A 17,641-nucleotide genomic window follows, 5' to 3' on the forward strand; every position below is an offset into this window, starting at 1 on the left:
AATAAAGATGCTACAAAGCAATTATAAGCATTTGGGCTAATGATACAAAGAATCCTATATAATAAAACCCTAATAGGCAAATCGACTGAATGGCGGAACAACCAGTTGCTATGATGTGCACTGACCTCCAGGGGGCAGATGCTCAACACAGGAGCTGTTCCCTGGTGATCAGTGCACTTCCATAGGGGGAGCACCCTCCAGCCAGAAGCCTGGACTGCGAGAGGGATGTCCAACTGCTGGCTTAGGCCCAATCCCCCTGAGCCGGCAGACGGACATCCCCCAAGGGGTCCCAGACTGCGAGAGAGCGCAGGCTGGGTTGAGGGGCCCCTCCTCCCCACCAGTGCACCGGGCCTCTAGTCAAAAAGAATAAGGTGAAAAAACCCGAGTATTATCCATCAGCTTTCAGGCCTATTAGAATTTACATTATCCCAACATCATTCGAGTGGCTATTTTTTCTGTATACTTTACGAAATATCCAATCCAGGCAGTCAGGAGCCTGAGAAGAGACTCCTCCCAGTGTTGGTAGACCTAAAATACAGCATGGAACCACCCAATGCCAGGACAAATTGAGAAAGGTTGAGCTTTGTTCATGGAGTTCAGTACTTTGAATTAAATGCATGCTCTGCTTTGGTTCTTACTAGAGGCTACTTTTTTCAAGTCCACAATTTGCTTCCCCGATTGGGTGTGGAATTCAGTAAAACCAGCTTTTGCACATGCCTTTGCTGAAGTACGTACCTAGATGTGTTTGGAACAGGAGAGAAAAGTAACCAGAAGCAGGTTGACTGCAATCTGGGCTTAGTTGTCTGGCTGACCTCTTTCTGCTGGTTTCCTGGGTTGATTAGACTTTGCTAATTGATGGGGCTTAAGGGTGATCGTCCAGCCTAGTCATCCTGCTCTTGTCTTGGACTCAGTACAAACATTTCTGGTGGGGAAGCCGTGCATTTTGTTCTTTGGAAGCAGGCATCGGAACGGGATTGCTGGAACAATTGCGCGGCTTCTCTGGTGCAGAAACCACAATGACTTCCACAAACATGGGCTCAGGCAATCTGGCCCTCTTTTGTCCCAGTCTCCGAAAGAAAGAACCCATCAAAGTTCAGAGCATCTTAAACGTTTTGAAGTTGTGATACTAAGCGTGAATAATTGGTGTCTGTGGGACTCTGAGAGCGAAAGCAAGGCTTACCGGCGTTTCTCATTACACTATAGAAAAGAAAAACCCAGAGTCAGACATCAGCAGTTCCATCTAACATTCATTTTCAACCAGGGAATAGCACGTACTCCAGTGCTGTAGAGCCACTTGCATCGAAACATCCTGTTTCACAACCCATAACCCTGTTCCACATAGTAACGTTGGTGCCGTGGAGATGATACAGCAGGAGCTTGAAAGTAGAACACGTGTAATCTTTTTCATTTTGCTAAGAACTCGGTTCAATTAAAATTCCGAGCAGCATTATTCAGAGGCAGTGTGGAGTGGCGGGCTCTCATTTCTGACCCAGCATTCCTCAAGCACCTCTAAACCTGGCACTGTCATAGGCACTGAGGGATACGGAAGAGAGAGCCTTGTCTTCTGTGAGCCCTTCAGTTTAGATCCAGAGACTGAGATAAACAGGCAGGTATAATGCAGCGTGAAATGTGTGGTAGAGAAAGTACCTAGGACAGGGGACCTATAGGAGGGTCACTCACCCCAAACTATGAAGGTCAGGGAAGGCTTTTCAAAGGGTGAGTCAGAGTTCCCTCATGAAGAAGCGGAGGGAAGTCTCTTACCACCCATGTGACAATGAGCAAGTCATGCCCTCTGAGCTTCCGTTTGGCGGTAATAATATCCCTCAGCGGTGGCTTATGAGGATTAAATCAGCTGATGCACAGGAAGCACATAGCCCGTCACTTGCAGGGCAAAGGCCCTTCCTTTCTCTCCCCCTCCTGCCTCCCTCAGTGAGGAACGTGACTTCCGCAGCGGACTACACGGAGGTAGCGTCTGGAGGGTCTTCAGCTGTCGTCTCTGTCACTCGGTGTTTATGCTGCTGCTTCCATTCATGAGGTCTTTCCCCTTTGCAGCGGGTCTAGGCCGTGCTCATGCACAGTGCGAGGTGTTTCATGTCCTGCCTGTGACACTTCATTAGGGGAAGTGGCGGCCTCTGGGCACGTGGTGGAGGGAGACAATGGCAGCTGCAGGGCTGTGTTAGAACACCACTGTGGCCCTGTGTGTGTGTGTGTAGTGGGGGGGCGGGGGGGAGAGGTAGGCAGCAGCCATCATCTGCTGTCACAGGGCAGTGTGGGGAGCCCTGAGAGAAGGAGGCCTTGTAACCAAGGGGAGAGAAGAGAGGACAAAGGGAAAATCATCTCAAGCCCAACTCGGCTTTGCCCTGTACCCAGCTCTCCTGCCAGTAGTGCGTTCTGCCGAGGGTGCTATGAAAGTGAATGGTGCAACTGCTTTTGGGGGACACTCTGACCGGTGGGCAGGCATTTCCCATGCAAGAAGACAATGCCCCACACTCCGCAACCAGTCGGACAGGCTTTGCTTTCGGCCCCTATGCGGTTCCTTTCGTTCATTTCTCTGTGTTTTCTTCCCTTCCTAAGACGACTTTGCATTTTCCAAACGCAAATTGCCGTCTCATGTTGCAGATCCACCTGACCTTCAGATTTCTCTGCACAGCTGTCACAACAAACTTGCCCTCGTCTGCTACTAAACGGATCAGACACAGCGGTGCAGGCTGTGAGCTGCCGACTCACTCCCCATTCCCGGGGCTTTCCAGGAGAACCTGATGTTATCCAGAACTTCTCATCTGTTTCAAAGGGTACAATTTCCTGCATTCTCTGGAGGAAAATCAAACGCCCTGCATTTAGGAAAGAGGCCCATCCCCCGCCCAGTTAGCAGACCTCTAGGCAATTATGGAGCGATTATTCCGAATTTAGTGTTTCCTCACCTCATTTCCCATAACAGTGACGCCAGTGACCCCACTGTGGGCTTTTCATCTTCCCCGTGAGCTATCAGGAAATAAATCACAAAACTAGAGATAAGCCATGGAACCTCGATTTGATTTCTCTGTTCTCTTCCCAAGCCTTCTAGTCTCTTCCCTGAGGCCACCAGTTCCCCGTTCCCTTTTTTCTCCTGTAGTCTCTGTTGCGACCCAAGAATCTTTTTCTTTCAGTCTCTCTTCCTAATCTTTTACATTATACACCTGGCCTCCTGATAAATGTGATTCTCGTTAAAAATCACTTTTTGGATTTAGAAATTGCTCTTTAAGCAACATCACTCCCCGCGGGTTTCCCAGGCCTGTTCCTGTCCTGTCCCTTCTCACCTCTGGACTGGGATGTATATTCCACCACGATCTTCACACTCCAAACGCATCTCTCTCCAAGTGTCTCCCTCATTCCCTTTCCATTTCCTAAGTTATCTTTTACATTTCCTGCTGTCAGCCATCTGCAGCATCACTTTGCTCTCTCCTCTTCCTAGAAAACTTGTCTTATGAATATTCTACCCCCCCCCCCCCGCCCCCCGCCCTGCCCCAATCCCAGGATAATTTTGCTGGCTGTGCACTGATGTGATGCTATGATGGTTTTATTTTACACGGACTGATTAGACACTTGGAATAATTGTTTTAGCTCCGTTGCTGTGAATCTCTTTGGCTTAGCTTTTTTTTTTTTTTTTTTTTTTGGCCACCTTTGATGAGTCTGACCTTTGGGATAGTGAAGAATGAGTGCATTCATTTCCCCTCGACACCGCTGAGACGTGCTCTTCTTCCTGTGTGAGATCCCGAAGCGAGGGATGCTGCGTGCTCCCATTGCGGGAGGCGGAGCGCGCTGTGGCAGAGTGTGCGTGTGCCTTCAGCTGTGTGGCAGCCATCTCACAGCACAGGGCAACTGTTCGGATTTGGGGGCAAGTGTACCCACACATCCGACTTTAAACTGAATGACGGATCTCTGTTGAGTTAACAGTTTATAGCTAGGTGGCATGTTCTTTTTCAGCTCAGGAACCGTCGCAGCTGCTTAGTGCGGCAGCACGGTCCTATGTGTCTGTTTCACAAGTTGAACAGCAAATTTTGCCGAGAGTGACTTGCTGAGCAGGCCTCCCTGGCTTGGTCTCCCTGGCCTGGGCTGGAACAAGAACTGCAGGCGGCAGCAGGATTCCTGAGGGCCTTTCTGCTTTTGTGTTTATGTGGGTGGGGAGCCTGGTTTCAGAGAGGGGAACTGAAAGGCATGTTCCAAAGGAAATTACTAATATCTGTACCAGAGAGCTCCTTGGATTTGTTATTCACCAGTTCAGGGGAAGATGCATGGGGGGAAGCGTGCTGTTTAGCAATAAAAACACATTAGTACAGTCTGCTTACTGTAGCCCTATACTGGCGAGTAGTAATTAAATCTATATATTTCTCGCTTTATAGTTTTCTGCAGCTGAGTCTCTTGAAGACTTGTGCACTTTATCTGATGCGTCAAGGCCATATTCTCTCTCCTGCCTCTGGAAGAGGCTGCTGGGCCTTGTAATCGCTTTTTAATATCACCAGATCGAAGACAAATGCTTCCCTGGGTTTATTGGCAGACATAAAGCACTTCCTATTACTCTTATGCTGGAGGTCCAAGCCCTAGAAAGCTAGGACTTTACAAGGCTACAATCCCATTTCCTTTCACACCCCCCCTTTTTTTTAGTTCTCTTAGATGGTAAGACCTCACCGTCTAGGGTTACCCACGTTGTATTTGGCCCCAAAGGGTGTAAACTGTACTCTTCATGACTCAGTGCTTTTCTTGGTGGGTGAGTCAGGTATGGCTGCTGACTGCGTGGACCTGTGACGGAGTCACAGATACAGACCCCTGGTCTCAAGAGCATCCATGCTCTTGGTCAGCCTGGCATCTCAGCTAACAAAGGAGCCGAGAGCTGCCTCATCTACTCTTGGAGTTTCAGTACAGGTTTTGCAAGCCAAGAACACAAGGTTTATCCTAGGGTTTGTGGTGGGTTTCATTGACAGTCTTGGAATTATAATCGTATTACTTCACTTAAGCAGCATAGCCAGGGAGCCGGCTCTTTATTTCTCTCAGCCCCATCATGATGTCCATCAAAAGTCAGTTACGGCCCTAGCCGGTTTGGCTCAGTGGATAGAGCGTCAGCCTGCGGACTCAAGGGTCCAGGTTCAATTCCGGTCAAGGGCATGTACCTTGGTTGCGGGCACATCCCCAGTAGGGAGTGTACAGGAGGCAGCTGATCGATGCTTCTCTCTCATCAATGTTTCTAACTCTCTATCCCTCTCCCTTCCTCTCTGTAAAAAAATCAATAAAACATTTTTTTTTTTTTTAAAATAAAGTCAGTTACGTTCAACCGTGTGAGAGAGATATCTGCTGTTGAGCAGTGGGAATTTAGTTTTGGGTGTTTTGCACACCTAAGAGGGAGAAAGAAATCTGGGGAAAAGAGAAGTAAAGTAAGCCCAAGTAATGTGCTTAGAGGGCAAACTAAAAACTGCTCACTGGTAAACAGCAAAATGTCAGGGACACAAAATGAGTTAGCTGACGCTCGGGCTGATGGGTTGAGATCATGGGCATCTGTAGAGCGGGGCCACGAGTGCTTCAGTGTGAGCGAGGGGTCTGCGGGTGGGCCTCTCCCCGCAGGCTGTCATCCCCACGCCTCCGAGCTAGAGCTCCTGGGATTCCTGTGGTAAGGCGTCTGCTGGTCAGTGTTGCATTTGCCCTGCTCTCATCACCTCACTGGCCTGCTGTCACTGGACTAACTCCAGAATCCATGGGGAGAAGAAAAGGGAATACCATGCCTGGCTTCTCCCCCAGCCGTAAGGGGTTGTCTCCCTTCCTCCCTTATCCCAACAATGCCCACACCTTACCCAGGGTGGCAGGTTCAGGGGCAGACACATTTGAAATGAAGCCTCCTTTTCCAGCTCTTAGGAAAAGTAATGGTGAAGCTATTGGATACAGGTGACTCCTAGTCCAAGATGGTAGGAGAGGTGGGACTGGGGCGTGCCTCTCCCTGTGCTGGCATCTGATTCTAACAAATAAGAACAGTTCTGGTTCATTTCTCTCTTTTTTCCCCAGAAGTATAATGTTACAGTATTTTATAAATGTTTGAACTTAAATAAAAATCAAGTAGGTAAGTCTATTTTTTTCTTTTTAACTTCTTATTTTAAAACAACTATAGACTCACAGGATGTAGCAAAAATGATAACGGAGAGAATCCGTTGTGTTCTTTACCCAGTTTCCCCTAATGGTATTATCTATGTAACTACAGTATAACAAATCCACAGACTTCACTCAGGTTTCACCATTTTTTACTAGGTGGGGTTTTCTAAGGATTTCAAATGCTGTGGCTTTTTTTTTTTTTTTTAATAGCAAGTAGAATTGAAGTTGTAGTTGGAGCAAATGTTCTTGTCTGGTGTTTTCCTTTCTTTCTGTCTTGCCCTGTGTCCCCCATTGTGTGAAAAATACATGCCAGAAAGCATATATCAACAAAAAGTCTGAATGCTTACTCTGAGAAGCAGTAAATTAGGTGCCAAGGAGGACATGAATGCCATTAAGAAGAAATGATCTTGTGTCTAGGAATTATCTGCTTACACAGAATTATCAGCTCAAGACAGTATTTACTTACTAAGCACATAAAATGTATTCAGCACTTTTCTTTGAATTCTAAAGAGGTAAAAGCTACTCTTCAGTCTGGAATATACATTCACTCCTCCTACCCAGCCACCTGCTATCTCTTAGGGTCTTCTAAAACTAAGTCCTGCCTGTGTTCACTGAGTACATACTAAATTCAGATCAACGCTAGATCCTAGAGGTTCAAAGGTGGATTCTACACAGTCCTTTCCCACATTGAGTACACAATTTAGTGGGACAGACAGACATTTTGAACATAAATATTTTGAAGAAAGATAGCCTCTGCAGCAAAGAGAATGTCTAGGAGAAGAGGAGGCAGGAGACAGGGAGATCAGTCAGGAGATTGCTGTGGTGGTTCAGGTTAGGGTAACATGGCCAGAAACCAAAGTGCTAAGGAAGATTTAGTGAGGAAAGATGGGTTTGAGAGCTTTTTAAGAGTTAAATTTGATAGTACTTAGTGATTACATGTCTGAAGGGATAAAATAGAATGAGATGTCCCGAATGGTCCAGATGATGGGGTGGCGGAAATGCCACGCACCAAGAGTGGGAGTTCAGGAGGAAGATCAGATTCTGGAGAGAAAGTCATGAGAAGGGTTTGGATATGTTGAGTTTGAGGTACCTATGGGCATCCAAACTAAGAGACCTTGTTATCCTCTAGATGAGCTCATGCTGTAGATGGTAAATGAAGTCTTGGAGGGAAAGACCTTGCTGGTACGAATGTGTAGTAGGAGAGGGTTACGGAGAGAGCCCTATGAGACTGTCCACCACGTTAAGTGTTTCAGATGTCAAGTGTAATAGGAAACGAACTGTTTCCAGTGGATGCAGAAACCAGGCATCCTTTACGATCCTTGTGAGTTCAGTTTCAGTTGGCTGGTGGGAGGAGACAGGGTGGTAGGTTGAGTAGTGGTTTGTGTAAGTGAACCACTTAAGGAAGAGTTGGGGATAAGGTGACTTAGTCAAGTGCTAACATGGGAGATAACAAAAAGTGACTGATATTAAATATGTAAGAACATCCGTAGTAGAGTGTTGGAGCTGAAATGCAACCCAAGGGACAGCGAGGACCCAGGCCCTTTCTGACTCCCTTTATGAGAGGAACTTGTAAATATGCTGTAGTTTAAAGGAGAGAACTAATGTCTGATGAAGAAAAAGTAACCATTAAAGTGATGAATCAGACTGTATATTACTGTGGTGAAGTGTAACTACTTGTTTGATGAATTTATGCTATAAATATTTATTGATAGGTATGGTACTGTTTGCTTAGTATACAAAAAACAAAAACAGATTCCTTGCAGAGAACATGCTTGTTGAATTTTATAGAGAGAAAATACTATCGCTATTCAGTGATGTCTAGCAAGATGACAGACAAAAACATGTAGATATCGTGAGCTGTTGAAAAGGCAGCAAGTAGTTCTGCCTAGGAGTTGGAGACAGATTACTGGGGCATTTTTAGCAGAGGGAACAGCATGAGCAGAACCAGAGAGGTATGAAGGGTGTTCTGTAATTTCAAGGACCGGTAAACAGCCTGTCGGGGCTGCAATGTAAGGTGGGGGGACAACAGGGAATGACTGTGAAGACTGGAAGCCACACCACTGACAGTAAATGGTGAGGAAGCAGTTGCTTTAACAAAGGCGCCATTCTATTTGGGCTTAAGATAAATCCTGGGGCAGTAAGGAGGATGGACTGGAAATGTAAGGCAGAGAGTTTCAAATGACAGATAATGAGGCTCTGGGCTGGGGAAGTGATGGGAAGGCGGAGGGGAGAGAAGTTTGTCGAGAAAGAATTTAAAGGTGGACTTAGAAGCAACTGTTCACCTGTTCTCCTTGAGGGAGAGGAAAGAATTCAATGACACTGCAGCTTCCAACTTACTGACTGGGGGGTGGGAGTAAGGGGCAAAGGAAGAGCGGGTTGGAAAGGAAGATTCTGAGTTTGGTGTTGGGTATTTAGAATTTAGGTTCATGTGGGAGTCTAGGTGGATCTTATGCCAGATCCCAGGCTCTGCTTATGGTGTTAATGAGTGTGAACAACATATTTAATTATGGATCTCCAAGAAGCCCCTAAAGGAGAATAGCCTTTGGAAATGTATTTAATCTGCGAGGAACAGAAAACACGGCTCACACTGATGGAAACAAATGGAGTTAATTTTTCTCGCATGACAGACAAGTTGGCGGTGCTGTGTTGGTCCAGCTGCTCAGCGGTGTCAAGACCACTCCTGTTGGACTTGCCCTCATGGTTACTGAGTAACTGATGCAGCTCTAGAACTGTGACCGCTTTCTTGTCATCTGCTTCTGTTTGGTCTCTTTGAGTAGAACTTGGTCACAGGACCTCCCCTGGCGGGAAGGTAGGCTGGAAGAGTAAGGAAGAGAATTGTTAGTTTTACTCCAATTACTAGTTCCCCATCCTATTAGGTGCAATGATTCTTTAAAAAAAAACACAACTCGCCATATAATTTCTGAAACCTGCTTTATTATCCTAAATTAAGCATCATAGAGACTCTGCATATACCATATTTTTCAAATAAATCAGTCTTCTATCCTAGTTGTAATATAAAGGAGAAATTAAAGGAAAAATGATTTTCTTTTTTTTATTTATTTATTTATTTATTTTTTTATTGCTTAAAGTATTACAAAGGGTATTACATATGTGTCCATTTTATCCCCCCGCCCTAGACAGTCCCCTAGCCTCCCCTATCCCCCAATGTCTTATGTCCACTGGTTATGCTTATATGCATGCATACAAGTCCTTTAGTTGATCTCTTACCCCCCTACCTCCTGCCCCCCAACCCTCCCCGGCCTTCCTGCTGCAGTTTGACAATCTGTTTGAGGCAGCTCTGCCTCTGTATCTATTATTGTTCAAAAGTTTATAATGGTCTCTATTATCCATGAATGAGTGAGATCATGTGGTATTTTTCCTTCATTGACTGGCTTATTTCACTTAGCATAATGCTCTCCAGTTCCATCCATGACGTTGCAAATGGTAAGAGTTCCTTCCTTTTTAGAGCAGCATAGTATTCCATCGTGTAGATGTACCACAGTTTTCTAATCCATTCATCTACTGATGGGCACTTAGGCTGTTTCCAGATCTTAGCTATGGTGAATTGTGCTGCTATGAACATGGGGGTGCATATATCCTTTCTGATTGGTGTTTCTGGTTTCTTGGGATATATTCCTAGAAGTGGGATCACAGGGTCAAATGGGAGTTCCATTTTCAGTTTTTTAAGGAAACTCCATACTGTCTTCCATAGTGGCTGCACCAGTCTGCATTCCCACCAGCAGTGCACAAGTGTTCCTTTTTCTTCACATCCTCTCCAGCACTTGTCGTTTGTTGATTTGTTGATGATAGCCAGTCTGACAGGTGTGAGATGGTACCTCATTGTTGTTTTGATTTGCATCTCTCGGATGATTAGTGACTTGGAGCATGTTTTCATATGTCTCTTGGCTTTCTGAATGTCCTCTTTTGAGAGGTGTCTATTTAGGTCCTTTGCCCATTTTTTGATTGGATTGTTTATCTTCCTTTTGTTAAGTTGTATGAGTTCCCTATAAATTTTGGAGATTAGGCCCTTATCAGATATGACATTGGCAAATATGTTTTCTCACACGGTGGGTTTTCTCGTTGTTTTGTTGATGGTTTCTTTTGCTGTGCAGAAGCTTTTTATTTTGATGTAGTCCCATTTGTTCATTTTCTCTTTAGTTTCAAGTGCCCTAGGAGCTGTATCAGTGAAGAAATTGCTTCGGCATATGTCTGAGATTTTGTTGCCTTTGGATTCTTCTAGAATTTTTATGGTTTCCTGTCGTACATTTAAGTCCTTTATCCATTTTGAGTTTATTTTTGTGTATGGTGTAAGTTGGTGGTCTAGTTTCATTTTATTGCATATATCTGTCCAATTTTCCCAACACCATTTATTGAAGAGGGAAAAATGATTTTCAATGAAGTATTTTCAAAACGTAAATTCTGAGGCATGGCTGTGCTAGATGGCAATGAAGCTGTGAGAGGCTTGGCCTGGTGAATGGGACAGCAGCAAATGAGCCCAGCCCAGGGGTGTGGTAATGGTGCTTCCAAAACCAGAGGCGGCATTGTCATCGGTGCTTTACCAAAATGAGGACCAGCTCTCGGTCAAGTTCTGAAACAGCATAGTCCTTCCCTGATATGCATGGTAGTTGTTTCTTGAAAAAAAAAAATCAACTTGCATTAAAACTGTACAAAACTATTTTTGTTATATTTGTATATACAATAGAGTTAGAGTCAAGGCTCAGGTAATAGTTTTTCATATTTAAAAAAAATCTGTGAAGAACGCAAGAGAATTCTCAGTACAAAAGATTAGGAAATACAGGAAGGTAGGTGAACTCCTAAGTCGTTTCTGTGGAGAAATAAAACCAAGGGAGTCGGTGAGGAAGGAGTGAGTCCTGGGCAAGGTGTGTAAACAACACAGAAGCCGGGTGTTTCTCTGGCGGTAGGTGGTCCTTCGGATGCAGGAGAGAAGTCCAGCTTGAGGATGAGCGGGGCTAAGAGAGTGGTACCCAACCCTCGGCTCTTTGAGGAGCCAGAGGAGACCAGAGGCTTGGGTTCTGATGAAATCAGGCAACAGCAGCAGAAAATTATCCAAGAACAGGACACAGGCCTGATGCCCTTTCTTCTACCATAAATTGCTAAAGGCAAATGAGGAAGAGATTGGGCATGAGCTGGAGGAACAAAGTGAGATAATTGATGAGCTTGCCAGCCTGGTGGAGAACATAAACAAGAAACTCTGTGCTGAAACCAGGCATGTGAATATGGTGGACAGAAAGTCAGCATCTTGTGGGTGATTTTATTGCTGCTCATGGATATTGTGATGGCTGCAGTCTGGCCTACCAACCGGAGGCCAGAGGGACCACCAGCTGTGACACCTGCCAATGATGGAGCAAAGCTCAGCACCCTTTTGATACATGAAAGCTGCTCTCAATAAATTCCCTCAAAGCTCTGGGGGAAAAAGGAGTTTGGAAGTGAACTTCAAGTGCCCAAGTCTATGCTAGGATTTAGCATTTCTGGTCTTTATATCTGCTATTCACTCTAGACTGACGACTAAGAGTTAAATTTATAGTGGCAAATCCTATTCAGCAATGGAAGGTTTAGGAGAAATATTTACGTCTTCACGTAAGCAGTATATGTAGTTTTTAGAAGGAAAAGTGACTGGATAAAATGTCAATAAAAATCTCAGATCCTAAATCTTATTCCTTCTGTCTTTTAGCACATTCTCTTCTCATTGTGTCCTTTCCACTTCACTTAGCCTATTCATTCTGGCATTTCTATCATAGCCTGCGACATTTTCAAAAAATGATATTTTAGGAAAATATTTAGAAATAGAAGCAAAGGGTTTTGCTTTGTTTCCTCAAAATATAGAGCTATTATTAGAGAAAATGTAATTCACAATAGGAGAAAATTTGGTTTGGCTTTAGTTTGCTTCCAGAAGTAAGTAGGAAAGAATGAAAATGACATTATGAAGAATTTTATCTTTTTTGTGTGAAAAAAGATAATCTGTAACTAGGGATTGTGAAGACAATTTAGGGAAAGCAAATCTTTCTCATATAGTTCTTCAAAGTTGCCTTTGAATGTGTATGTTTCTGAACTCAAAGGGATGGGTTTTTAAAGTATCACATTTTGAAGATTAATGTTCATTTAATGTTTCCATAGTTTGGATTCAAGTAAAGGAACAATGACTTCAACCTTTTGTGTAAGAACAAAGAATATCTTTTAAAAAATGTTGTGCAGTTTAAGTTTAGACATTTCAAATATCCTATAATTGCCTGACGTTTTCCTCCCAATTGGTTTATTAGTATTTTTAAGGATTTTAAACAGACCTTGAGTGTCTTTGTAGATGGATTGCCTGACAAATGCATCTTATTTTTTTTGTAGCATGGATTATTTTTCCCTCTGTGACAATTCCAAGGAATAACCAGATATATAACAAGTAGTGGCTTGTTTGGGGATTTTGAGGTGCTCCATATGGTGTCCTTGGCCTGATGTGGCATCTGGGTGAATTCTCCCTGCTAGGGCAGGGGGTAGTGAAAGTCACAAAGAAACTGTCCTTCCTTTCCTGGCTGCATGAAGGGTGGGAATTGTTCGCTGTGTCCCATTGCAGGGCCCTAGGGCATTTTGCTCCAAATTTGGTGCAGTTTCACGCAGTAGACCTTTTCAGTCCAACCTTGGGGAACAAGCTTCCCTATTATTGCGGTCTTCCACCGCTCCCCCCACTTCCCGGCCAGCTACTTGCCATTTTCCCCGGAGGCTGTTTTGTAAAGCCTCTCTGTCTTTGCAAGGGTTGCTCCCTCAGTTGGTTACCTTTTCTTCAGTGCCACGCCCCCCTTCCTCACTTGCTCATCAGTAAAGTCCTGTTTACCCTTCACATATCAGCTCAAGCAGACGTCTCCCTCATCCTCTCCTCCCCTCCGTTCTCACAGAACCTCGTCACTACTTCTGTCATAGGGATTTTCACATGATCTCTGACCCTGTTATTATTCTTGGCAGCCCTTTAAGGGTGTGGATAGTATCCTATACATTTGTGTCTTCAGTGCTTAGTAGGTGCTTAATAACTTTTTGTTAAATGCACGGGGAAATGAATTTATGACTCAGAACAGAACATCTTTCACAATTAATAAAGAGAAATGTTTGAGATGAATAATGCTATTTTTCTTTGTTGATCACCATGGAATTACTAGTATTTGCTCCCTTTGTAGACTATAGAAAAAATAGTGCTGCAGCTTGTTTAATCTTATTTGGTTGCAATGACTGTATGGGGACATTTGTGTTTCCGAGCTAACGCAGACCAATGTCTTTCAGAGGAGTAAACCCTCCTTTTGGTTCCATAGTGAACTTTACTTGGGTCCATATGGTGCCAGTGCTCTGTGGGAGATTTAAAGGGTTCATCTTCCATTGGCTGTATCATTCATGGTTTTATCCAGTCCTCTTCTTTTTTAGGTAAACTATTAATATGTTTATACTCACTGTTAAAATTGTACATTTTTATTTTTTCTGAAATTGGCTCTGAGCCCTGGTACTAATATGAAAGATTTGGTAGTAAATGAATTCTGCATTCATTATTCATCTTATCCAAACCATTGTTGATTTTATATGCCAAAATATTTCTACTTTTGGCCTACGTCTTTTCACACCGAGGAGGGCTGGTGTTTTTAGTCCTTTCATGCAAATAAATTGGCTCCTTTGATCATCCATCTTATTTAGATTGACTCCAAGTCTACAAATTTTTTTTTCATGGATGCTGACCCTAAGTTTGTGAATTAGAAGAGAATTTCTTTTAAGTTGTCCTCAGTTATTGGCCTCTATTTGGCCTTTTTTGTCTGTATACTTTACTATTTTAATTTTTATTGTAAATTCCTATTTCTCGTTGGGAATGTACAAATTTTATATCGGATTATAATCCCTGTGTTTTTAAATGACGTATTTTACAGTGTTTTGTAAAGTGGAATGTGACATAGCCATATTTTGTTGCATTTTTATTAGGTTTCTAAATATAGGCAGTTAGTAATTATAATTTTCTACTATGTACTAATGAAAACATATTTTAGTTGGGTTAATGTATATTTCTAAAAACAAAAATAATAAGAGATTCTTGTAGTGCTACATTGGAGAAATATATATTTATGCATTCTAGCCAAGAATTACATCAGTAATTTTCAGATTATGTGCTAGGGAAACCAAGGTTTAGAATCAACTAACATGCATTTAGTGTTTACTTACATTGAGTGTTCTAAGTGATTTTTCACATAAGTCATTGTTTTGTGCCTTTAATCTTAAACTTTCTAAAATGCCAGTATTATACTCAGGGGGAAGTTGATCCATTAAAAGGTAACAAACCATCATCTTTTAAGTTAAGCTACTTAAAAACAAAGCATTTATTGCACTTGTGGGATTTGAAGATACAGTGTAGTTAAGGTATTTAGAACAACACAGATGCCAGTTTTTGTTTGAAAGTAATTATATTATTTTTTTTGTTTCAAAAGTAATTTCACTGATCATGTTGGGGGCATCAAATATTATTATCGAAGTGGCATGTTACCCATTAATTCAGCTGACAGACATGCAAAAAGATGTAACAATGAAAACATAGGCACTGTTACTTTCTGAACTTAGCTTTAAAACAGAATACAACCTAAGAATGATGATTGGGTGACCTGACAGGGGGACTCACCACTCATTCCTTCTCTCAGCTATTCCTGAAAGCTGTCTTGAGCTATGTCTTCTCTATAGCCTTTCATGACTCCCCTTGTTCTTCTCTGGGTTCTCATGCTACTCTGTGTATGAGTCGGCTTGTGTGCCCATATTTTATTATAGTTATTGCTTCTCAGACTGTGTTTAGGGATGCTTCATTGAGTTTCTATTATATGTAAACTAGAAGCCCGTTGCACGAAGATTCGCGCAATAGGCCTTCCTTCCCCTGGCTGCTGGCACTGGTTTTCCTCCGGCACCTGGGACCCAGGCCTTTGGTCTGGCCGCAGCAAGGCTTGGCGGCCACAGCGGAGAAGCCAAGCCTCTTCAGTCTTCAGTCATCACTCTGGCCAGAGCCTTCAGTCTTAGCTCTGCGCCTGCATATGCAAATTAACCGCCATCTTTGTTGGGTTAATTTGCATAGTTGCTCTGATTGGCTGGTGGGCGTAGTGGAGTGACACCAATGTGCATGTTTCTCTTTTATTAGTGTAGATGCATATGGTTTCTTCAAAGAAAACAATTCTTAATCCTTCAGGAAGTGTGCTAGTTGCTTCAGTTACCTGGTTGATTGTAGCTGCTGGTTTATCTGTTGCCTGGGAATCGCAACAAAAGCCTTGATTTACTTTCTAAAAAACAAGGGTATTGACTGGGATTCCTAAGCTCTCTTGTGTCTCCACAATGCTATCATTATATGATTCTAATCCATCACTAGAAATGTATCGTGAAATTGTTAATGAATGCTTGCAGAATGCTTAGGGAATTTTTAATGAGAAGCAGATACTTGTGGTTTGTCTTAATTAATAGATGGCTTATTAACTTTTTTTTTTTTGAAACAACAGTCCATTCTTTAAAATGTACTTTCAAGAATAAATTGCAATCTGGGGAAATATTTTAATATCTTAATAAAATTTAACTTTTAAAAACAAGCATTATTATGATCACTGTAGAAACCAAGAATCTATCTATGTAAGTAGTTATAATAAAAGGGACAGTAGCAGCAATATACAGTTTTCATGGTTTTTCAAAATATTTAAATATGCTAGCAAGATTTTATTCCTAAAGGAGGCAAGACAAGTACTTTCATACCCTAGGGGAGCTAAGATCTATAGAGATTAAAGGCTCATTCATTCCTTAAATAAAAATGTGCTGATTGCCTATATATGGGTACAATGATTGAAGGTGCAACGGTAATTTACTTTATTTGATTCTGAGAATAGGAGAGACAGATTTATAAACAAATGTATTAGTTGGTAATATAGTTTATTATGGTAGAAACACAGAAAACGCTTCTACCATGTAGAAACATTGAACTCTGGGGTTAAATGTTTGAGTGCATATAACTCTGGGGTATTGTTTGAGGCTCCACAGAAAAGCTGATTTTTAAAGCAGTTTCATTAGCGAAGGAGTTATGAAAAGGCCTGGGTATTTGAAGGACAGTGTCAAGTTCAATGTAGCTAGAGCATTACTGTCCAATATAAATACTAGTATAACTATGTAAGTTAAAATTTTCTAATAGGCATATTTAAAAGTAAAAATTGGACAGGTAAAATGAATAATAATACATTTTATTTAATACATCTGATGCATTTTATGTATTTTTCTTACTTAGATATGAAGTATTTGAGTTTAAAGAACAAACCAGGTGTTTTTTACATTTACAAAACATCTCAATTTGGGCTAGCTACATTTCAAGTTCTCAGTATCTAGAAGGATGAGAGAGAGAGAGAGAGAGAGAGAGAGAGAGAGAGAGAGAGAGAGAGAGGAGAGAGAAGGAGAGAAAGAGTGAGAGAGGAGATATGCCTTTTGCCTTTTGTTTCTTGTCTGAGTGCTGTGGCTAGGACTTCCAGTACTAAGTTGAATAAGAGTGGTGAAAGTGGACAACCCTTTCTGGTTCCTGATCTTAAGGGAAATTCTTTTAGTTTTTCAGCATTGAGTATGATGTTAACTATGGGTTTTTCATATATGGCTTTTATTATTGTTGAGGTATCTTTCCTTTATTCCCACTTTGTTGAGAGTTTTTATCATAAGTGTGTGCTGCTCTAGTTATCCTTTTATTTCAATCCTTTAGCATATTTTAAACAGAAATATGAGGTAGCATATGATCGCATGGTTTTAATAAATGCTGCCTTAATAAGGCCAATCATTGCCTCTTTACTTCTTCATTCCTGGATGTTATGGTACCTGAATTTGTTGGTTGGAGTTGGGCAGTGGGTGAGAAGGGAAGGATAATCCTATTTGAAAAGCAATCTCTGGGTTGTGGGCAGATAGTTGTGATATTCTTTTCCTAAAACATGTTTCTTATTTACATAGGCCATTTTAGGAAGAAAACAAACCGGAAAAAAAAAATGAAGTTCCTTCTCTTCACATTTGTTGGTGCTCACCTTTTAGCCTTGAACTCTGGCAAAGCTATATGGAGGAATGACACCTCACAGAGGACTTTCCAAGAAATAAAAGAAGAAATAGCCCGCTATGGCGATGTCGCTAAAGCAATCATAGACCTTGCTGTTTATGGCAAAGCTCAGAACAGATCCTACGAGCGATTGGCACTTCTGGTTGATACTGTTGGCTCCAGATTAAGTGGCTCCAAGGGTCTAGAAAAAGCCATTCAAATCATGTGCCAAAACCTAAAGGAAGATGGGCTAGAGAATGTCCACCTGGAGCCCGTCAAAATACCCCACTGGGAAAGGGGAGAAGAATCTGCTGTGATGCTGGAGCCGAGAATGCAGAAGATGGCTATTTTGGGCCTTGGAAGCAGCATTGGGACCCCTCCAGAAGGTATCCCTTGTGGGTTTTTTTCAAGTCAATTTGCCGTGTGCTTTATAGAACTAACGTCAAATGGCATAATTTATTGCAGTATTCATGA

The 17,641-nt window shown here is 42.4% G+C and overlaps 1 protein-coding gene and 1 pseudogene across 3 annotated transcripts in view; both read left to right on the forward strand.

The window, feature by feature from the left end:
* LOC118670770 overlaps window positions 1–11,521 on the forward strand; it is a 57,143-nt pseudogene extending 45,622 nt beyond the window's left edge.
* The window catches only part of CPQ (carboxypeptidase Q), a 338,008-nt gene that overhangs the window by 44,090 nt on the left and 276,277 nt on the right, over window positions 1–17,641 (forward strand). For 2 of the 3 annotated variants that reach the window (XM_036337810.1, XM_036337808.1), the window contains exon 2: window positions 17,089–17,553. In XM_036337810.1, coding sequence (XP_036193703.1) covers window positions 17,124–17,553 — 430 coding nt within the window. In that variant the 5' untranslated portion in view covers window positions 17,089–17,123. Of the gene's footprint in view, window positions 1–17,088; window positions 17,554–17,641 lie in introns of those variants that run through there. The other variant, XM_036337809.1, reaches the window with a different exon arrangement.

This window comes from Myotis myotis, unplaced genomic scaffold, assembly GCF_014108235.1.
Source record: "Myotis myotis isolate mMyoMyo1 unplaced genomic scaffold, mMyoMyo1.p scaffold_m19_p_16, whole genome shotgun sequence".
NCBI classification, from domain to species: Eukaryota; Metazoa; Chordata; class Mammalia; order Chiroptera; family Vespertilionidae; genus Myotis; species Myotis myotis.